A 24,129-nucleotide genomic window follows, 5' to 3' on the forward strand; every position below is an offset into this window, starting at 1 on the left:
TTTGGAAAAGTTAATGTCCTTGTGATAGGAAACTCATTGTCCAGGATATTCTGGAGTCCACATTTCATCTTAAGTGATGTTTAAAGATAAACTCATCTTCCATTAACAACACTAGGCACGACTACGGAAGAATTGGAAAGAATCAACAAAGAAATCGAGTCAGTCAAGGCTGAGGTTGCAGAAAAGCGGAAGAGGCTCTCCAGGTTTACTTTAGCGCTTGAAGAGCTATCGCAAAGCCCCGTGGCCTCCTTGAGCGACACAAATGTGAGACAAGGTTTTCCTGAAAATAGCCTGCTCCCAAAAGAACAGTGGAATGAACCGTCAAAGAGCAAAGAGAGTCAGCCTAGAAAGTACGTGATGGACCACAGATGTCCAGCAACTGACCTTGAATATGATCCCTTGCTCAATTATTCTGCAGGGCTGCTTGGGGCATCTAAAGCAAAGCAGGGTGAGACTGACAGGCAGCACTTCTGGAAAAAATCTGTGGGTGGAAATTGCCACAAGTCCCTGGAGAGCCAAAGACCTTATGTTTCACCAATACGAATTAAAATAAATCTTCAAGATTCTGATGAAGATGACCTTGTAATGGATGTACCTCCAATCATTCCTACTTCTAAGAAATCTAAACCATTTAGAGGCTTTAAATATCAGAATATGGATGAAAAGATACAAGTATTGCCCCCGGAGGACAGAAATCTTCAGATCAGTGGTATAGAAGAGGAAAAGATAGATGAAACCCAACTAACCACACAAACAGATGATGAAAGTAGCAAGTTAGAACCACCAAAATCACACATGAAAACCTCACTAGATACTAAAACTAACATAAACTTGTGTGGTGTTAAAAACCACATTTCTAAGATGGAAAGCTTCGATGGTGAGGAAAAGCATGTCTGTATTTCAGGAGAAAGTATAACTTGTGCACCTCTCAGTGACAAAGAAATACAGAAGGAAAGTCATAATGAAAGTTACCCAAAGAGCAGAAGACATGTAAAAACAATTGATGATACTCAAAAAGAAGAAACTGAATGGCGATATTCACCAAGCCAACTCCAGTTCTCTTATTCAGACGATCATGTGAAAGACAAAGTTCTGAGAGTACAAGACGACAGTCAAGACTTCACTACTTTTGAAGACAACAGATTAGATGAATTTGATTTTGATAAGGAATGTACTGAAGATGACACTCCCTCTGACTCTGATGACACTGTGAAGGAATGTCTTCGAATTTTCAATAAGTTCACGCGAAGCAAAGCTCATAAGGGAGAGACTGCTAAGCAGGTTGGTCACTTTTTAAAAAATCCTTTTCCTAAATCTAAAGGAGTTTCCCTTAAATATATATTCTCTATATTCTAAACTCTATAGAATATATATAACATCTATTATATGTATTTCTAATACTTATGATTAATAATGTATTAAAATAAGGCAAAACCTTGGTAATTGGCCAGCCATCATGTCTTGCAGACCTGACATTTTCCAGAGACCCTGATATTATGTACAGTAACTTATAGTTGATTTCCCAAATTAGAGGTATCTTTTATAGGAACCTATGCATGTCAGATTATCCAAATTAAATTATTTTTTCTGAATTATTTTTTAATAATTTGCCTAGTACTTTGTAGCTTGGATTCCTGTGGATTCCTGTGGCTCAGGAAACATAAGTTTGCTTTTACTACACTGAAATTGGATAAGTCTTATCTTTTTCCCATTAGCCTTCAGGAAAGCAAATGGAATTAGATATGCAATATTACCAAAACATTTCTGGACCAAAAAGGAGAATTGCACACACTGCCAAGTTTGATGTGAGTCATTTTGTTTCTCTTTCTCTCCCACTTCCCACCCTCCCTGTCTCTCTCAGCAGTTTATGAAGTACCTACCTTGTCATTTCAAGCTTTAAGTGTATTGCAGTACTTGTTATCCTATTATCCACTAGGGGGCACAAGTGGGCAGTCAATAAATTTATTGCCTACTTGTAAGCATTTTCTGAACCTTCATTTTTCTCCCCGTTATCTAACGTTTTCATTAAAAGAGGTATGTTGTTTTTGTATAACCTTTTAACTATAAATTAATATGGTCAATCCTTATTATTTTCAGATTCTGTATTTGCAAATTGCCTCTTCAGTAAAATTAATTTGTAACTTTAAAATCAAGACTCATGCTTTGTGGTCCTCTGTACACAGGCGCAGTGGCAAAAAAAAAAAAAAAAAAAATTGAATTGAATAGCCTGACATGCACGTTCCCAACTAAGGTTGAACAAGGGAACACTGCCTTCTGTCATACTGTTAACCAAGGTCCTTACCTGAGTCTGTCTGGTGCCATGTTTTCTGCATTTTTGTGTGTTTTGTTGGTGATTTTGTTATTTAAAATGGTCCCCAAGTATATGCTGTCTAGTGTTCCTTGGTGCAAGAAGGCTGCGCTGTGCCTTACAGAGAAAATGTGTGTTAAACAACTTTGTTCAGGCACGAGTTATTAGTGCTGTTGACCACAAATTCAATGTTGATGAATCAGCAGTATATACTAAATGAAGTATCTTTAAACAGAAACACGCATATAACAAGATTATTTATTCATTGGTTGATGAAAACTGCTGTGACCAGATACTCACCTGCACCTAGGGAGCAATGCTTCAGTATTTGCTAATTCATTGTTTGCGGACTGTATAGAATTTAACTAGCGTGAGTAAGGGGAATTGGACTGTAGTTTTTCAAAGCAATTTAAACCTCTTGTAAATTTATATTATAATGCTGAATTTTTTTTATGACATGTAAGAAACTGTACAAACACTGCAGCACGTATTATTCCTTAACACTTTTGTGTTAAAAGTGCTGTTTAACACAAACTTTATTTCTCTGCTCTAGTCTCTGTATTATTTTTACTTGGTACATACTGACAGCAGAATCTTCTGCATGGCATAAAAAGACTTTATGCTTCCAAGTCGCAAATAAGACCCTGAATTCCAGTTCTTAACAGAATAGTTGAATGTCCTTGAGCAAATTATTAATTTCTCTGTTTAATTTTCCATATCCGTGAAATGGAGATAGTGAATATCTGCACATCCTGGGTCAGATATTATAGGTATTTACTAAACTAGTTCTCTCCCCTTCTCTCTTATGAAAAAAGTTTTTAGGAGGCTAAACTGTTTCTCTTTAATTGCAAGTGGTGTGGTGTTTAGTTTTCACATTACTGTGCTATATAACTCCCCCCCAAATTCTTATATTTAAATGATTGTCGTTTCATCAGCCATTTTTTAAAAATACATTCTCACAATAGAAGTAACTGGACAAAAGAAGATAAAGATTTTTCTGATTTTAAAAATATGTTACCAAATTTGCCTTCTAGAAGGGTTGTGACAATTTAGTTCCTACAGTGTTCCAGGGTTCCCTTCCCACAACCTTACAAAAAATGGGTATTATCATTTTTTAAACCTGTAAATCTGAGTGAAATTTTATTTCCTTATTTTATATTACATTTCTTGGTTACTAGTGAAGCTGAACATTTTTTCGTATGTTCCCTTCTTTTCTCATAATGAGCACTGCTGTGGAGAAGTCTGATGCTAGCCTGCTACTTCTCCCTGTATGGGTCACCTGATATGTCTGCCAGGTTACCTAATGGATTCTTAACTTTGAATTTCAATAACTTCAGTAGGATATGTCTTATTACCACTTCTACTGCATACAAATGTCATTTTCTTATAAGATTTAATTTTCTTTCTTATTTCAAGAAAAAAATGTCTTAAATTATATGCTTAAATAGTTGTTCAGTTTTATTATTTCAGTTTATTTCTGGGAATATTCCAATTATGTGTGTATTGGACTACATGTAGTATTGTGAATGTAGTCAATTCCAAAGAGCTTTTGTGCAAAAGGAAAGTGAAATTATCCATCTTATCCATTTTTAAAATCAGGATTTTTTTGTTTTATGTTGATGCTCTATAGGTTCCAACCAGTAAAGAGATCACTAGCCCATTCAGGGGACCAGTCCCATTAATTAGTCACACTGGAATCCTTCAGGCCCAGCAACAGGCAGTGCAGATAATGGCTGCCATTAAGGGTGGGCAGGCTTTTGTTGCTGCCACTTCAGAACAGAAAAAAAATACATTTGCATGTCCAGCCTCTCAGACCCAAAGGAAAGCCTCAGGAGGTATGAGAAAAACTTCTTTTTTTTTAGTCACTTATTTAATAAATGGGGTTTTACCTTATTTTAAAAATGTTTCTTATGAAGTCCATATATTCCCAATTATAGTTAAGTCAATCACCTAGAGCTTTACATGAAATAATACGATTAGCATATCTAAATCATCTCTATATGCTAGGCAATAAACGGTAGAATTTTGCATGCATTCTTACATGGAGCAAGTTGCTTTATAAATTATTTAAATTTGTTCTAGGTTATACTGGAGTTGGTTATTGGGACCTTTTGTGTTTGCATTTTGTTTTCTTCAAGAAAAAAAAAATATGTATATATATAGATCAAGCCTATAAATGAAGCGTTGTGAAATTTTGAGTTGATGATTGAAATAAACTCATCATCTGAGACTAATGACATTAAAATTTACCTTTTCCTTTTTCTCTCGTTCATTTTAAACTTCTTAGAAAATTCATGTACATCAGACAGCCTTCATGTGGATGTAGTTCTTTCAAAGGAAAATCCAACTGCAAAGCCAAACAGATCACACATTCCTGTGAAAAGTATTGCTTCTTTTCCTGTAAAGGTACTATAAACTAAGTCTGAAGATAAGAATTTTATTTCTAATTACCATCATATCCTACCCATATATAGAGCCCCTTGGAGAGTGGGTATATTCTTCTCTCTGAAGACCCCTAATTCAGATAAATGCCAAACATATTCAAGAGAAATTTCAACCTTTTTTGGTTACCCTTAGATATAGTTATTTTCATATTATCATGGGATGTGTGCCTGTGTGTCACTTTCGGTTAATTTGGTTTTCCTATCCTTGGAAACATTAGGCATTTTTTCAGACCTAAAATACCTGTAGCTATGATTAATTTCAGCTGCCTCAGATTTTTTCAGAGAAAAGTTTTACATTGGAATATGCCTTTCAAGCCACATCCAGTGAGGGGTGTATATGTGTATATATGTGAGAGAGACAGGGAGACAGAGAGACAGACCTTTAGAAAATAATGCCCACTAGTAATATGGTTGTGCAACCTTACCTCTTTAGTCAATTTTCCCCTACTTGTGGCAATGATTTTTTTTTTTCTTTTTACCAAATATTCTTTAGCAGAAAACTACTGGTCAGTTTTAAGGCTTTGTCCCTCCCTAAAAGTGAGGTAGATTAACTCATCCTAGAATTCTTAGTCTTTTTAAGTCGTCAAAAGGAATGCTCACCTTGTTTCTAGCTGGGATTGTTTTAATATTGAATATGCAAAGATTGTCATAAATTTAAGTCCAAACATTTTTCTTAATGAAAAGGTAATTGAAAGGCATTGGGACATTTATTTGTTTTAAGAATAGTAAACTGGGACTTCCCTGGTGGTGCAGTGGTTAAGAATCCGCCTGCCAATGCAGGGGACACGGGTTCGAGCCCTGGTCCGGGAAGATCCCACATGCCGCGGAGCAACTAAGCCTGTGCGCCACAATTACTGAAGCCCGTGTGCCTAGACCCCGTGCTCTGCAACAAGAGAAGCCACCACAATCAGACGCCCACGCACCACAACAAAGAGTAGCCCCGCTCGCCACAACTAGAGAAAGCCCGTGCGCAGCAACGAAGACCCAGTGCGGCCAAAAATAAATAAATAAATAAATTTATTAAAAAAAAAAATAAAGAACAGTAAACTACACACCTTCCTATACGCTGATCAGAGGACCAAATCATGGTTCTAAGAATCTGGATGTGGAAACAGCAAAGGGATTAGATGAGTAATCAGATCAGCCTTAATAATGGTGGACATACAGGCAGCTGTCCCACTTCTCCCTTTTGTGAGTGTAGATAATTTATGGCTTGCATTTATTCTACTTCTGATGAATTTAAAACTTGAAATTATTTTTAAATTTAATTTTGGATATAAAACTTACCTAAGATAGTTGTACTTTCATACACATAGTAGGAATGTTAAACAGAACACACATGTGTTCTTCTTTTCTCTAATCAATTTTATATTTAACAAGATGTTGAATCATAAAGTGGCTCATCGGAAGAGGGCTGTAGGAGCATCAGAATCCTCGTCCAAAGTACCTGATGAAGTAAGACAACGCTCTGTCAACCTCTTTTTTTGAGAAGTATTTGAGAGTTTATAAAACAGAGGATGAGGCTTTTAACAAGGTCAGTACTAAATAATGTAATTTATCTGAAAACACAGACACACACACACACACTCTTAGTAACTATTACTGTGACTAAAGAACTCATGGGGCACAAGTAGCAAACAATTTTATTCAGTTTCTTTCCACTACTTTTTTGAAACCAGGCTGTGGACCTAGTTTTTTCCTCCCTCTTGAATGACTTTTCTGGTCTTGGTAATTTGTAAAAAGCACTCTGGTTACTTTTTTTTTTTTTTTAAATAATTAAATCAAACTCTTTTTTTTTTAAAGAGCTCCTGACTTATTTCTGTATTTATTTATTTATTTTGCTGTGTTGGGTCTTCGTTTCTGTGCGAGGGCTTTCTCTAGTTGCGGCAAGCGGGGGCCACTCTTCATCGCGGTGCGCGGGCCTCTCACTGTCGCGGCCTCTCTTGTTGCGGAGCACAGGCTCCAGACGCGCAGGCTCAGTAGTTGTGGCTCACGGGCCTAGTCGCTCCGTGGCATGTGGGATCTTCCCAGACCAGGGCTCGAACCCGTGTCCCCTGCATTGGCAGGCAGATTCTCAACCACTGCGCCACCAGGGAAGCCCTCAAACTCTTTATGTTGGAGATTCATCAGTTTTTTTTTAAATTAATTTATTATTATTTTTGGTTGTATTGGGTCTTTGTTGCTGCATGAGGGCTTTCTCTAGTTGCAGTGAGCCGGGGCTACTCTTGGTTGCGGTGCGCGGGCTTCTCATTGTGGTGGCTTCTCTTGTTGTGGAGCACGGGCTCTAGGTGCACAGGCTTCAGTAGTTGTGGCACGTGGGCTCAGTAGTTGTGGCTCACGGACTCTAGAGCACAGGTTCAGTAGTTGTGGCGCACGGGCTTAGTTGCTCCGCGGCATGTGGGATCTTCCCAGCCCAGGGATCGAACCCGTGTCCCCTGCATTGGCAGGCGAATTCTTAACCACTGTGCCACCAGGAAAGCCCCTGGTTACTTTTAGTGGTAAAACTGTCTTAGTCAGTCCTGCGATTTCATATCAAAGCAAGTGGTTTATTAATCTGAGTTGTGTCTCCCCCTTTATGTACTGTCTAGTGAGCCACAGTCCCCACCACTCCCTATTCGGCACACCTGCTACACTCATTTATAAGCCATGCCTGGTTTCTTGGCAGCACCTGTACTTGCAGATCCTACTCAAAACCTTTTTCCCAAATTGAAACCTTTCAAATCAGTGGCAATAGCTGTAGCTCTCACCCCATGCATATTTTCAAAATCCAATGTGGAGTGCTGAGGATGGTGGCTTACTAGATAGAATAAGTTCCATCTAAAGGTGGGCACATACCTCTCGCCTCCATCTGATTATTGCAGTTTGGAAATTCAAGTTCAAAATGTACAGATTTCTAATCTTCCAATAATTTTTATCTTAAAATCTCTACTTAAAACACTGTTAGACAAACACATGTCTGAGCACTAGGTTTGGGCTTTGTGCTGCCCTTCCTCTGATTGAGGTGAATTCAGATGGCTCTGGAGGTTATTTTAAAAGACCATGGGTGGATGAAACAAGAGGCAGGTTTCAGATCAACATGAAGAAGACCTTTGTTACTGAGATGCTGTCCATAAAACAGATTCACAAAACAGTGAGCTGCCAGTTGCTAAAAGTGTTTGGGATATAAGCTAAATTGTCATCAGAACAGGAGATTCATGCATTAGGAGTGAGGAAGGATCAAGTTAAGAATCCTTTTTATTAACAGCTTTATTGAGATATGATTCACATACCCTACAATTCATCCATTTAACATATATAGTTCAGTAACTTTAGTATATTCACAGGGTTGTGTGATCACTGCCACAATTAAATACATTTCCATCGCCCCCAAAAGACACCCTTTACCCTTCATCTGCCATTCCCCCACTCCTCCATATCTCCCAGCCCTAGGAAACTACTAATTTACTCTCTATTTCTATTGATTTGCCTATTCTAGACATTTCATAAAAATGGAATCATATAATATGTGGTTCTTTTGTGACTGGCGTAATGTTTTCCCTTAGCATAATGTTGTCAAGGGTCATCCACATTAGAGCATGTGTCATTGCTGAGTAATAATTCTGTTTTATGGATATACACATTTTATTTCTCCATTCGTTAGTTGATGGACATTTGGATTATTTCCATTTGGAGCTATTATGAATAACAAACATTTGTACAGAATGTTTATTTGTATTTTTGTACAAGTTTTTGTGTGGACAAATTGTTACATTACCCTTAAGCATATTTCTAGGAGTAAGATTACTGGGTTATATGCTAGCTCTACATTTAGCTTTTTGTGGAACTAACAAACTGTTTCCCAAAGTGACTATACCACTACATTCCCACCAACAACATACAGGGGTTCTGCTTTCTCCACATCCTTGTCAATACTTGTTATTGTCTGTCTTCTTTCTAGCCATCCTAGTGGGTATGAAGTGGTAGCTCATTTGTAGTTTTGATTTGCATTTCCCTACCAACTAACGATGTTGAACATACTTTCATGTACCTGTTGGCCATTTGTATATCTTCTTGAAGAAATGTCTATTCAAATCCTTTGCCCATATTTTGGGTTATTTGTCTTCTTACTGTTGAGTTATAAGAGTTGTTTATGTATTCTGGATACAAGTCTCTTAGATAAAACATTGGCAAATATTTTTTCTTTTCTGTGGGTTGTCTTCTCACTTTCTTGATGGTACCAGTTGCAGCACAAAGTTTTTCACCGTGCTGTATTCCAATTTATTTTTCTTCTGTTGCTTGTGCTTTTGGTATCATATGTAAGAAAACTAGGTCACAAAGAATTATTTCTTTTTTTTTCCCTAAGAGATTGAAAGTTTTAGTTTTTACACTTAGGTGTATGATCTGTTTTGAGTTGAGTTTTGCATAATGTGTGAGGTAGGGGGTCCAACTTCATTCTTTTGAATGTGGATATCCAGTTATACCACCATTTGTTGAAAAAACTATTTTTCCTTATTTAATTTTTGTGTCACTTTTGTCAGAAATCAGTTGTAAATATAAGAGTAACTGACCATAAATTCTGAGCTCTGGTTCTCTTCCTTTGATCTCTATTTCTGTCCTCATGCCAGTACTACACAGTCTTAATTACTGTAGCTTTGTAGTAAGTATTGAAATTAGAAGTGTGAGTTCTTAAAATTTGTTCTTTTTCAAGAACGTTTTGGTCCCTGGCATATCCATATAACTTTTAGGATCAGCTTGTATTTTCTGCAAAAATATCAAGTTAGGATTTTGATAGAGATTGTTCTGAATCAGTAGATCAATTTGTGGAGTATTACCATTTAGCAATATTAAGTCTTGTGAGCCATGAACATGGGCTGTCTTTACATTTATTTAGATCTTTAAATCCTTTCAACAGTTTTTGTAGTTTTTCAGAGTACAAGTCTTGAACTACTTTTGTTAAACTTATTCCTAGGTATTTAAATCTTTTTAATGCTATTGTAAATGGAATTGTTTTTGTAATTTTATTTTCAAATTATTCTTTACAAGTGTGTAAAAATACAATTGATTTCTGATCTTGTATCTTGCAACTTTGCTGTACTTGTTTATTCTAATCATTTTTAGTGAGTTCCTTGGAAGTTTCTTTATAAAAGATTATATCTTCTATAAATACAGAGAGTTTTATTTTTTCCTTTCCAATGTGGGTACTTTTATTTCACTTTCTTGCCTAATTTCTCTAGGCATAAACTCCAGTATGATATTGAATAGAAGTAATAAGAGGGGCCATGCTTATCTCTTTCCTCATTCTAGGAGAAAAACTTTCATTCTTTCTTAAGTACAATAGTAACTGTGGGTTTTTTGTACGTGTCCCTTCTCTTTCATCTAAATTTTCTAATTTATTGGCATATAGTTGTTCATAGTATTCCTTTATAATTCTTTTTATTTCTGCAAGTTCTATAATGATGTCTTCTTTCATTATTGATTTTATTTTTTATATATATGTTTATTTATTTATTTATAGCTGCATTGGGTCTTTGTTGCTGTGTGTGGGCTTTCTCTAGTTGCAGTGAGCAGGGGCTACTCTTCATTGTGGTGCACAGGCTTCTCATTGCGGTGACATCTCTTGTTGCAGAGCACAGGCTCTAGGGCATATGGGCTTCAGTAGTTGTGGCACATGGGCTTAGTTGCTCTGTGGCATGTGGGATCTTCCCAGAGCAGGGCTCGAACCCATGTCTCCTGCATTGGCAGGTGTATTCTTAACCACTGCACCACCAGGAAAGCCCTCATTGATTTTAATAATTCGAGCCTTCTCTCTTTTTTCTTGGTCAGTCTAGCTAAAGTTTTATCTATTTGGTTGATCTTTTCAAACAATGAAATTTTAGTTTTTTTGATTATCTCATTTTTAATTCTTTATCTTACTTATTTCCACTCTAATCTTTATTATTTGATTCCTTTTGCATTCTTTGGGTTTAGTTTCCCATTAAAATTCTAGTTGCTTAAGGTGGAAGGCAAATTTACTGATTTGAGATCTTTTTAATATAGCCATTTACAATATTAATTTTACTCTAAGCACTACTTTAGGTGCATCCTATATGTTTCATTATGTTGTGTTTCCATTTGCATTCATCTCAAAGAACTTTTAAGTTTCCCTTTTATTTTTTTGTTTTATTTTTTTATACATCTTTATTGGAGTATAATTGCTTCACAATGTTGTGTTAGTTTCTGTCGTACAACAAAGTGAATCAGCTGTATGCACACACATATCCCCTCCCTCGTGAGCCTCCCTCCCACCCTCCTTACCCCACCCCTCTAGGTGGTCACAAAGCACTGAGCTGATCTCCCTGTGCTATGCAGCAGCTTCCCACCAGCCATCCGTTTTACATTTGGTAGTGTATTTATGTCAGTGATACTCTCTCACTACATCCCAGCCTCCCATTCCCCGCTGTGTCCTCAAGTCTGTTCTCAACGTCTGCATTGTTATCCCTGCCCTACCACTAGGTTCATCAGTACCATTTTTCTAGATTCCATATATATGCGTTAGCATATGGTATTTGTTTTTCTCTTCTGACTTACTTCACTCTGTATGACAGAGTCTAGGTCCGTCCACCTCACTACAAATAATTCAGTTTCATTCCTTTTTATGGCAGAGTGATATTCCATTGTATATATGTGCCATATCTTCTTTATCCATTCGTCTGTCGATGGACATTTAGGTTGTTTCCATGTCCTGGCTATTGTAAATAGTGCTGCAGTGAACATTGTGGTACATGTCTCTTTTAAAATTATGGTTCTCTCAGGGTATATGCCCAGTAGTGGGATTGCTGGGTCATATGGTACTTCTATTTTTAGTTTTTTAAGGAATCACCATAATGTTCTCCATAGTGGCAGTATCAATTTACATTCCCACCAACAGTGCAAGACGGTTCCCTTTTCTCCACACCCTCTCCAGCATTTATTGTTTCTAGATTTTTTGATGATGGCTATTCTGACCAGTGTGAGGTGATACCTCATTGTAGTTTTGATTTGCATTTCTCTAATGATTAGTGATGTTGAGCATTTTTTCATGTGTTTGTTGGCCATCTGTATGTCTTCTTTGGAGAAATGTCTATTTAGGTCTTCTGCCCATTTTTGGATTGGGTTGTTTGCTTTTCTGATATTGAACTGCATGAGCTGCTTGTATATTTGGAGATTAATCCTCTGTCTGTTGCTTTATTTGCAAATATTTTCTCCCATTCTGAGGGTTGTCTTTTCTCTTGTTTAAGGTTGTTTTTATTTCCATTTCTCTAGGAGGTGGGTCAAAAAGGATCTTGCTGTGATTTATGTCATAGAGTGTTCTGCCTATGTTTTCCTCTAAGAGTTTTATAGTGTCTGGACTTACATTTAGGTCTTTAATCCATTTTGAGTTTATTTTACATGTAGCTGTCCAGTTTTCTCTGCACCACTTATTGAAGAGACTGTCTTTTCTCCATTGTATAGTCTTGCCTTCTTTATCAAATATAAGGTGACCATATGTGCGTGGGTTTATTTCTGGGGTTTCTGTCCTGTTCCATTGATCTAATTTCTGTTTTTGTGCCAGTACCATATTGTCTTGATTACTGTAGCTTTGTAGTATAGTCTGAAGTCAGGGAGCCTGATTCCTCAAGCTCCGTCTTTTTCCCTCAAGATTGCTTTGGCTATTTGGGGTCTTTTGTGTTTCCATACAAATTGTAAAATTTTTTGTTCTAGTTCTGTGAAAAATGCCATTGGTAATTTGATAGGGATTGCATTGAATCTGTAGATTGCTTTGCGTAGTATAGTCATTTTCACAATGTGGATTCTTCTAATCCAAGAACATGGTATATCTCTCCATCTGTTTGTATCGTCTTTGATTTCTTTCATCAGTGTCTTGTAGTTTTCTGAGTAAAGGTTTTTGCCACCTTAGGTAGGTTTATTCCTAGGCATTTTATTCTTTTTGTTGCAGTGGTAAATGGGAGTGTTTCCTTAATTTCTCTTTCTCATTTTCCATTGTTAGTGTATAGGAATGCAAAAGATTTCTGTGCATTAATTTTGTATCCTGCTACTTAACCAGTTCATCAATTAGTTCTAGTAGTTTTCTGCTGGCATCTTTAGGATTTTCTATGTACAGTATCATGTCATCTGCAAACAGTGACATCTTTACTTCTTTTCCAGTTTGGATTCCTTTTCTTTTCTTTTTCCTCTGATGGCCATGGCTAAAACTTCCAAAACTATGTTAAATAATGGTGAGAGTGGATATCCTTGTCTTTTTCCTGATCTTAGAGGAAATGGTTTCAGTTTTCCACCATTGAGAATGATGTTAGCTGTGGGTTTGTTATATATGGCCTTTATTATGTTGAGGTAGGTTCCCTCTATTCACACTTTCTGGAGAGTTTTTTTTATCATAAATGGGTGTTGAATTTTGTTAGAAGCTTTTTCTGCATCTATTGAGATGATCATATGGATTTTATTCTTCAATTTGTTAATATGGTGTATCACATTGATTTGCATATATTGAAGAATCCTTTCATTCCTGGGATAAACCCCATTTGATCATGGTGCATGATCCTTTTAATGTGCTGTTGGATTCTGTTTGCTGGTATTTTGTTGAGGATTTTTGCATCCATATTCATCAGTGATATTGGCCTGTAATTTTCTTTTTTTTGTGACATCATTGTCTGGTTTTGGTATCAGGGTGATGGTGGCCTCATAGAATGAGTTTGGGAGGGTTCCTCCCTCTGCTATATTTTGGAAGAGTTTGAAAGGGATAGGTGTTAGCTCTTCTCTAAATGTTTGATAGAATTCACCTGTGAAGCCATCTGGCCCTGAGCTTGTTTGTTGGAAGATTTTTAATCACAGTTTCAATTTCAGTGATTGTGATCTGTTTGCTCATATTTTCTATTTCTTCCTGGTTCAGTCTCGGAAGGTTGTACTTTTCTAAGAATTTGTCCATTTCTTCCAGGTTGTCCATTTTATTGGCATAGAGTTGCTTGTAGTAGTCTCTCTCATGATTCTTTGTATTTCTGCAGTGTCAGTTGTTACTTCTCCTTTTTCATTTCTAATTCTGTTGATTTGGGCCTTCTCCCTTTTTTCCTGATGAGTCTGGCTAATGGTTTATCAATTTTCTTTATCTTCTCAAAGAACCAGCTTTTAGTTTTATTGATCTTTGCTGTCGTTTTCTTCATTTCTTTTTCATTTATTTCTGATCTGATCTTTATGATTTCTTTCCTCCTGCTAACTTTGGGTTTTTTTAGTTCTTTAATTGCTTTAGGTTTAAGTTTAGGTTGTTTATTTGAGATTTTTCTTGTTTCTTGAGGTAGGATTGTATTGCTGTACATTTCCCTCTTAGAACTGCTTTTGCTGCATCCCATAGGTTTTGGGTCGTCATGTTTTCATTGTCATTTGTTTCTAGGTATTTTTTGATTTCCTCTTTGATGTCATCAGTGATCTCTTGGTTATTTAGTAACGTATTGTTTCGCCTCCATGTGTTTGTGTTTTTTACGTTTTTTTCCCCCTGTAATTAATTTCTAATCTCATAGCATTGTGGTCAGAAAAGATGCTTGATATGATTTCAGTTTTCTTAAATTTACTGAGGCTTGATTTGTGACCCAAGATGTGATCTATCCTGGAGAATGTTCCATGCACACTTGAGAAGAAAGTGTAATCTCCTGTTTTTGGATGGAATGTCCTATAAATATCAATTAAATCTATCTGGTCTCTTGTGTCATTTAAAGCTTGTGTTTCCTTACTAATTTTCTGTTTGGATGATCTGTCCATTGGTGTAATTGAGGTGTTAAAGTCCCCACTATTATTATGTTACTGTCGATTTCCTCTTTTATAGCTGTTAGCAGTTGCCTTATGTATTGAGGTGCTCCTATGTTGGCTGCATATATATTTATAATTGTTATATCTTCTTCTTGGATTGATTCCTTGATCATTATGTAGTGTCTTTCCTTTTCTCTTGTAACATTCTTTATTTTAAAGTCTATTTTATCTGATATGAGTATTGCTACTCCAGCTTTCTTTTGATTTCAATTTGCATGGAATATCTTTTTCCATCCCCTCACTTTCAGTCTGTATGTGTCCCTAGTTCTGAAGTGGGTCTCTTGTAGACAGCATATATATGGGTCTTGTTTTTGTATCCATTCAGCAAGCCTGTGTCTTTTGGTTGGAGCATTTAATCCATTCACATTTAAGGTAATTATTGATATGTATGTTCCTATTACCATTTTCTTAATTGTTTTGGGTTTGTTTTTGTAGGTCCTTTCCTTCTCTTGTGTTTCCCACTTAGAGAAGTTCCTTTAGCATTTGTTGTAGAGCTGGTTTGGTGGCACTGAACTCTCTTAGCTTTTGCTTGTCTGTAAAGCTTTTGATTTCTCCATCGAATCCGAATGAGATCCTTGCTGGGTAGAGAAATCTTGGTTGTAGGTTCTTCCCTTTCATCACTTTAAGTGATGCCACTCCCTTCTGACTTGCAGAGTTTCTGCTGAAAAATCAGCTGATAACCTTATGGGGATTCCCTTGTATGTTATTTGTTGCTTCTCCCTTGCTGCTTTTAATATTTTTTCTTTGTATTTAATTTTTGATAGTTTGATTAATATGTGTCTCAGTGTGTTTCTCCTTGGGTTTATCCTGTATGGGACTCTCTGCACTTCCTGGACTTGATTTTTTTTTTTTGATTCTTTTTTTTTTTTTTGCTTTCACACACACACACTGTATTTTATTTTTACAAGAGATAAATAAACTGACACCAAGCATTGTAAATGGATGACCACAACCTGGACTTGATTGACTATTTCCTTTCCCATGTTAGGGAAGTTTTCGACTCTAATCTCTTCAGATATTTTCTCAGACCCCTTCTTTTTCTCTTCTTCTTCTGGGACCCCTACAATTTGAATGTTGGTGCGTTTACTGTTGTCCCAGAGGTCTCTGAGACTTTACTCAATTCTTTTCATTCTTTGTTCTTTATTCTGCTCTGTGGCAGTTATTTCCACCATTCTATCTTCCAGGTCACTTATCCGTTCTTCTGCCTCAGTTATTCTGCTATTGATTCCTTCTAGAGTATTTTTAATTTCAGTTACTGTGTTGTTCATCACTGCTTGTTTGTTCTTTAGTTCATCTAGGTCCTTGTTAAATATATCTTGTATTTTCTCCATTCTATTTCCGAGATTTTGGATCATCTTTACTATCATTACTCTGAATTCTTTTTCTGGTTGACTGCCTATATCCTCTTCATTTGTTTGGTCTGTTGGGTTTTTACCTTGCTCCTTCATCTGCTGCATATTTCTCTGTCTTCTCATTTTGTTTAACTTACTGTGTTTGGGGTCTCCTTTCTGCAGGCTGCAGGGTCGTACTTCCTCTTACTTCTGTTGTCTGTGCCTAGTGGGTGAGCTTGGTTCAGTGGCTTATGTAGGCTCCCTGGTAGTGGGGACTGGAGCCTATGTTCTGGCGGGTGAAGCTGGATCTTGTCCCTCTGATGGGCAGGGCCGCATCTGGTGGTATGTTTTGTGGTGTCTTTGAGCTTAGTATGACTTTAGGTAGCCTGTCTGCTAATGGGTGGGGTTGTGTTCCTGTTTTGCTAGTTGTTTGCTGTGAGGTGTCCAGCACTGGAGTTTGCTGGCCTTTGGGTGGAGCTGGGTCTTTGTGTTGAGATGGAGACCTCTGGGAGAGCACTCACTGATTAATATTCCATGGGGCTGGGAATTCTCTGGTGGTCTGACGTCCTGGACTCGGCTCTCCCACCCCCAAGGCTCTGGCCTGATCCCCGGCCAGACCACCAAGACCCTGCAAGCCACACGGTGTGGAAGAAAAGGAAGAAGAAAAACAAAATCAAAAAGAAAAAACAAACAAGAACCCAAACAAACAGACAAAACCCCAAGACAAATGGTAAAAGCAAAGCTAAACAGACAAAATCACACAAAGAAACATACGCACAGGCACCCACAAAAAGAAAAAAGAAAGGAAGAAAAAGAGAAAACAAAGAAGAGAGCAACCAAACCAATAAACAAATCCAAAACCAAAACAAACACTAAAAACTAACAAAAACATAAAACCAGAAACAAATGAAATGCAGAAAGCAAACTAAAAAAGACACTGAAAGCGTAAAACAAACACAAAAACGATAAAAAAAAATGTAAAGATGAAAGATGAAAACAAAAGGAAAAAAATACAAAATGACAAAGTAGTAAAGTAAAAATAGAAAAATATAAAATACAGTTAAAAATAAAAAGAAAACAAAGCAGAAGAAAGGAAAAAAACAAACACAAGGAAAAAACACAATATAATATAAAAGTACAGTAGAATTAGGTAAAAAAAGAAATAAAATTATATTTAAAAAATAAAAGCATAAAAAGAAAAGTAAATTAAAAAGTAAAATTTAGAAAATAATAATAAGAAAAAAAGAACAACAGAACCAAAAAAAAAAAAAGTAGTGATATTTTCCTGTGGCCTTAGTTGTCAGTGTCCTTGGCTGCACAGTGAGCCACAGCCAATCCCTGCCTCCCCAGGAAGCCCTCCGGTACCTCTAGATGGGTCTCTTGAACTGCTGTGGGCACTGTGGGGCCACCTCAGACTCTGACCTGGCCTTAGTCCTGTGTGTACTTGTCCGCAAAGTCCACAGTTGCCCCCAAAGTCCACAGCCTCAGTTGTGGGAACACTCATTGTCTATTCAGGTATTCCACAGATGCAGGGTTTACCCAGCCGATTGTGGGGATTTTATCCATTGCTCCTGCAGTTGCATGGGGATACTTCCGTTTCTCTTCTTTGGTCGCACTGCCCCTGGGGTTCAGCTTTGGTTTTGGCCCCGCCTCTGCATGTAGCTGCCTTCAGGCGTCTGTTCCCTGCTCAGGCAAGAGGGGGCGAAAGCAGCAGCTGATTAGGGCTCACTTGCTTGCTCAGGCTGTGGGGGAGAGGGATATGGCAGTCATAATTGGGATGTGCGAGGAGTGCCTGCGGTGGCAGAGGCCGGTGTGAAGTTGCAAGACCTTAAGGAGGCGCGCCATGCGTTCTCCCGGGGAAGTTGGCCCTGGTTCGCGGGACCCTCAGCAGTGGCGGGCTGCACAGGCTGCCGGGAAGTTGTGGGCAGGTACCTGCCTTGCACACAGGACCCTTGGTGGCAGTGGCAGCAGCCTCTGGGGTCCAAGATAACAGCCGCAGCTTGCACTCACGCCCATGTAGGCATTGCCCTACCATCTGTGAGCACACAGAGAGAGAAGCTCTTATGGCAGGGCTGCCCCTCTCCTCACGCACCCCACAACAAAGGTCTCCTGCTTCTCTGGTAGGCTCAGGTTTTTTCTCAGACTCCCTCCCGGCAGCTGTGGCGCACTAGCCCCCCAAGGCTGTCCTCACGCAGCCAACCCCAGTCCTCTCCCAGGGGTCTGACCTACAAAGCCCAAGCCTCAGCACTCAGCTCCCACCTTCCCCTGCAAGTGAGCTGACAAGTGTCTCAGGCTGGTGAGTGCCGGTCAGCACTGATCCTCCATGTGGTCATCTCTCTGCTCGGCACTCCACACCTCTGTTGCTGCCCTCTCCTCCGAGGCTCTGAAGCTCCCCTGTCCCATCCCCACCAGTGAGGGGGCTTCCTAGTGTGTGGAAACTTTTCATCCTTCACAGCTCCCTTCCAGAGGGGCAGGTCCTGTCCCAATTTCATTGTCTCTCTTTTTCTTTTTTCTTTTGCCCTACCCAGTTACATGGGGATTTTCTCACCTTTTTGGAAGTCTAAGGCCCCCTAACACCATTCAGTAGTTGTTCTGTAGGCACTCTTCCACATGTAGATGTATTTTTGATGAATTTGTGGGGAGGAAGGTGATCTCCATGTCTTACTCCTCCGCCATCTTGCAGGTCTCTCCCCTAAGTTTCCCTTTTATTCCTTCTTTGACCTGTTCATTATTTAGGAATGTGTAATTCAATTTTCACATATTAATGAATTTCCAAAATATCCTGCTGTTGATTTATAATATAGTACCATTGTGGTCAGAGAACATACTTTGTATGATTTCAGTCCTTTTAAATTTATTGAGGATTGTTTTATGACCTAACGTGGGATCTGCCCTAGAAAATGTTCCATGTGTACTTGAAAAGTATATGTATTCTGTTCTTGTTGTGTGACGTGTTCAATAGATGTCTATTAGGTATAATCGCTTCATAGTGTTGTTGAAGTATTCCATTTTTTTCTTGATATTCTGACTTGTATCCATTATTGAAAGTGTGGTATTGAAGTTTCTGATTGTTGAATTGTTGTTTTTCCAATTCTATCAGTTTTTGCTTTGTGTATTTTGGTGCTCTGGTATAGGATGCATATTTGTTTATAGTCATTATGTCTTTCTGATAGATTAACACTCTTATCATTATAAAATGTCTTTCTTTGTCTCTGGTGACAACTTCTGTTTTAAAGATTATACTGTCTGATGTTAGTGCAGCCACTCCAACTATCTTTAATTAGTGCTTACAAAGTATTTCTCTTTTCTTCCTTTTGCTTTCAACCTATTTGGTCTTTGAATTTAGTGTGTGTCTTGTAGATGGCATACAGTTGACCCATATTTTCCCCCATTCTTCCAAATGTAAATGGAGTGTTTAATCCATTTACATTTAATGCAGTGACTAATAACTAATAAAGTAGGATTTATGATACATCATCCATTTGCAATGTGATTTTTATGTCTTGTCTTCTATTTCCGCTACAATTATTGCTTTGTTTTGGGTTAAATTTTTCTAGTATACCATTTAAATGCCCATGTCATTTCTTTGACTATATCTTTGAATTATTTTCTTAATGTTTATAGTAAGGATTACAATTACCATCTTAATTTGTGACAATCTGGTTCAAACTAAAACTAACTTAATTTCAATAGTATTCAAAAATTTACTCCAGTATATTTCTTTCTACCCCTCCTTATACCATTACTGTCATATAAATTACAATCGTTATATATTATAAAACCTGTAATTCAAATTTATAATTCTTGCTTTATGTTATTGTCTCAGATAGAAGAAATAGATTACAAACAAATACATATTTATTCTCTTATATGTTTTCCTGTGAAGTTACATTTACCAGTGTTCTTTATTTCTTCATGTGGATTCAAATTACCATCTAGTGTCCTTCTCAGACTGAAGGAATCCCTTTAGCAATTCTTGCAGGATAGATCTGCTAATGACAAATTCCCAGAGTTTATCTGGAATGTCTCATTTCTCCTCCATTGTAAGGAAGAGTTTAGTTGAGTATAGAATTCTTGGTTAACAGTCTTTTTCTTTCAACACTTTGAGATGTCATTCCACTGTTTCCATGGTTTCTGATGAGAAATCAGCTTTTAATCTTATTAAAGATCCTTTGTACATAATGTCATTTTTCTCTTACTATTGATATTTTCAAGATTTTCTTTTTGTCTTTGACTTTCATCAGTTTGACTGTGACATGTCTAAGTGTGGCTCTCTGTGAATAAATTCTACTTGGAGTTTGTTGAGCTTCATGGATGTATGGGTTAATATTTTACATAATATTGGGAAGTTTTGGCAATTATTTCTTCAATATTTTTTCTGCTCCTTTCTCTTTCTCCTTTTCCTGTGAAACTCACATTATGTGTATGTAGGTATGTTTGATGGTGTCCCACAGGCATCTGAGGCTTTGTTCATTTTATCTTGCTCTTTTTTCTTCTCCTGAAGCTGAATAATCTCTATTGATCTATCTTTAGGTTCACTGATTATTTCTTCTGCTAGCTCGTATCTCTGGTTGAGCCCCTGCGGTGAATTGTTTATGTAATTTTTGTACTTTTTAACTCCAGAACTTCAATTTTTTTTCCTATTTTTATTTCTCTTTATTGGTACTCTCTATTTGATGAAACATCATTTTCACACTTTAATTCTCTAGACATCATTCCATTAATTTTTTAAACATATTTTACAATAGCTGATTTAAAGTCTGTGTCTACTAAGTCCCAAATCTGGGCTTTCTCAGGAGCATTTTCTCTTGGCTGCTTTTTTTCTTCCTGTTAGTGGTATACTTTCCTGTTTCTTTACATATCTCATGACTTTTTGTAGAAAACTATACAGTTAAATAATGTATCATAATAACTCTAGGGTCAGGTAGGTATTTATTTTGTTGCTAGGTTTTTGTAATTGCTTTTCTTATTGCTACTTACTTGCTTACTGATTTTTCTGAACTAATTCTCTAGATTCTGTATTGCTTCCAGTGTATGGACACTAAGTCCTCTGGTGGCATTTTTTTTTTAAGTTCTTTTATTATTTATTTTAGGAGTCATCCTGTGTCAGTACAATTTAGTGGTCAGCCAATGACTGGTTAGAAAAGTTTCTTAAATGCCTTTTCTGTATGTCTTCCACCCTTTTTATCCCTTCCCACAAGAGGATCTATGTGAGAAGGCATGCCTTCAAACTTGTTGCAGTTTATACGACAGCCTTAGCTTTTACTTCTGTTTGTGCCGGGTTTCAAGGTCAGCCACTAGTGAGTTATTGGGAGCTTCTCTTTTCCCAGGTCTTTCTTGGGTCACCTCTTACGCCCTAAGAATATGTCAGAGCTTTTCAAAGTTTCAAAATCTAGTTCTCCTAGATTTCCTTTTAAATTCCTAGCCGGGTTCTTGTTTACCCACCTGAAATCATAGCCTTAGGTAGCTGCCATATTGTCACCCATTTACTATTGTTTTGATAGTACTCTGGGGATAGGTTTTTTTTTTTTTCCTCCCATGAGCTGAACTCTGAGTCCAATCAAATACCCACGGCACTCTGGGAATCGAGATTTTTCCAGGAAGCTGCTTGTTCGGACAAAATACTGACTGTGCTCTGGGGATGATGCCTTTAATGTAGCTCTAAAAGAGTTCTGTCCTTTCTGTTGGCTATCAGGCTGCCATTTTTTTGCAGCTATGGTGCCACTAAGCTGGGGAGAAAGGCGGGTAGGAATAGCCTCAAGCTAAAATGTTAGAGACACCACTGTCTTACCGAGGTTCAGTAGTTTCTCTTAGACAATTTTCAGTTTTTTTCTGTGGCTTTGGCTAATTTTCCGAGTTTTGAAATGGTTGGTTTTAGTTGTTTTGCCAGTATTTGTATTGTTTTTGTGGGACAGTTTGTGGAGGTTCTTGTCCTACCATTCCGGAAGTCTGTCTCCTCTAGGATTCTGTATAAGTTAAAGAATAATGGCAAAGCAAAGAAACAAAAAAGGAGCCTCTTAAAGAGAAATGTTACCCTTTTTCTTCCAGCTTTGTCTTTTTCTGTATCCCTGTCTTGTCTTCTGTACTGTCTTCCAACCTCCCTATGGCTTTCTCTCTGTGATGGTTTAGTGTAGTGAGGAGATCTTGGCTCGGAACTTGGGCACACCTGGATTCCATTTCTAGCTCTGCAACAGTAAACAAGATACTGACTTTCCTTCAGTCTCAGTTTCCTCATATAAATTGGTGATCCTCATAGTATCACAATAAAGATTAAATGAGAAAACTTTTAACGAGCTTATTCCAGACCTGTACATACTAGGTGCACAATAAATTATTAATATAATATACAATTTATACTCTTTATTGGTTCTCTCGTTTCATCCCTTTTTACTGACCTATCTTAATGAGTTTTGGTGTAAAAATAGTAATTAATGGGTTTAGGAAAGTAACTTATAGAAGAAAGATAATGAAAAGAGAATCATGTCTTTCCTTTGCTGTGTGATCTTAAGCAAATTATTTAGCCACTTTGAGCCTTAGCGTCCTGACCTTTTAAATGAGAATACTAGTATGTGCCTCTGATATGTTAGGGCCTTGCTTTGAGAATCAAATGAGTTCATGACACTGTAGGCTTGTGAAGGCTTTGCACCATGCACTGTCTGCAAACGTACAGTGGTCTCTAGTTTGTGAAGATAAGTGTCTGGTTCTTGGATTAGATTCATGGGATTAAGTTTGCTTTTTTTTTCTTCTCAAAAAACATAAACATAGAATGTAAAATAAGTTGCTTATTATTTATGGCACCATTTCCCCCCATCTTTTGAGTTAGATAAGTATTTTGCCATATTTATCCATTATGTAGCAAATGACATTTACTGTTCATAGACTTTGGATTTAATATTTTCGTTTAATTATTCACTTTGTGATCTAGGCTAAAATAGAAGAAAAGGCCGTTTATGAATGCTGTAGCAGTCGAAATATGTATGTGAACATAGCAAGAAATACTCTGAAGAAGCTGAGAGACCGAGGTAATGTCTTTTCAATTAAGTGATAAGATAAAAAGTTGTGATTAACACCTGACACTGAATGTGTTTTCTTCATTAGCAGGGTTGTTTTTAGATATTCAATGAAATGTATGTTTTAAATATTCTGTTGAGTTGAACATGCAGGCGGCATTTTTTGGTTGAAAGTAACAAGTTAGACTTGAACTTAGACATAAATATAACCTCACTGAGAGAGGTTATCCCTGATATATTTAAATTTGATTTCTGGTTATAAAAGTAATTCACCTCCATGTGGAATAGTATCAGTACTTCTCAACTTTTTAAAAATCAGTATTGTCCCCCTAATAAACCTATTTTTTCTACCTCCTTCACCCCCAGTAAAATGAAGTACTGAGGGATAATATTTTATTAGTTAAATTGGGTTTTGTAGAGCCACATACTATTGTAATATCTAAGATTTTTTCATTCCCAAGAGCCAATTTTACTCCTCTGGGGGCAGTACCACCCCCGTTGAGAATACATGGCATGAGTTCAAATAATACAGAAAAACATCTTTTAAAAAAGTCAAAGACAACTGTCTTGCAGATCTCTTATATAGACCCTCCTTTACATGACTACAGAGATATATATAATATTCATGAATACAATCATTTTATACAGTGTATCTAACTTTTTTACTCAGTAAGGTATCATAGAAGTCTTTTGTCAGTTAACCTGGAATCCATGTTCATATCTAGATCTGTATCATACTTTTTAAAGACTGCATGAAACTCTATTGTATAGAACCTATACTATAAATATTCCATTATATGGAATCTATAATATAGATGAACTAAATGCCTTTGGTTATTTAGATTGCTTACATTTTTTTTTGAGTATAAATTCTGTGATAAATATGTTGAGCATGTTAACACATTAACATTTACTTAAACCCAAGCATATGTATCTTTAGCATAAATTCCTGTACACAGAGAAGCTAGCAGAAAGGGTCTGCATATTTAAAATTGGTAAATATGTTTTTCTGTTTTTTTTTTAAATTTTATTATTTATTTATTTATTTTTGGCTGCATTGGGTCTTCTTTGCTGCGCGAGGGCTTTTCTCTAGTTGCGGCAAGCGGGGGCTACTCTTTGTTGCAGAGCATGGGCTTCTTATTGCGGTGGCTTCTCTTGTTGCAGAGCACAGGCCCTAGGCGCATGGGCTTCAGTAGTTGTGGCACGTGGGCTCAGTAGTTGTGGCTCATGGGCTCTAGAGCACA

The 24,129-nt window shown here is 37.2% G+C and overlaps 1 protein-coding gene across 1 annotated transcript in view; it reads left to right on the plus strand.

Annotated features, from left to right (window-relative positions):
• Nucleotides 1–5: 5 nt before the first annotated feature.
• LOC118897004 overlaps nt 6–24,129 on the plus strand; it is a 49,217-nt gene continuing 25,093 nt past the window's right edge. The window contains exons 1-5 of the mRNA XM_036855701.1: nt 6–1,281; nt 1,716–1,805; nt 3,939–4,143; nt 4,596–4,714; nt 22,801–22,897. Of these exons, the coding sequence (XP_036711596.1) occupies nt 358–1,281; nt 1,716–1,805; nt 3,939–4,143; nt 4,596–4,714; nt 22,801–22,897 (1,435 nt within the window). The 5' untranslated portion in view covers nt 6–357. The remainder of the gene's footprint in view (nt 1,282–1,715; nt 1,806–3,938; nt 4,144–4,595; nt 4,715–22,800; nt 22,898–24,129) is intronic.

This window comes from Balaenoptera musculus, chromosome 6, assembly GCF_009873245.2.
Source record: "Balaenoptera musculus isolate JJ_BM4_2016_0621 chromosome 6, mBalMus1.pri.v3, whole genome shotgun sequence".
In the NCBI taxonomy this organism is placed as follows: Eukaryota; Metazoa; Chordata; class Mammalia; order Artiodactyla; family Balaenopteridae; genus Balaenoptera; species Balaenoptera musculus.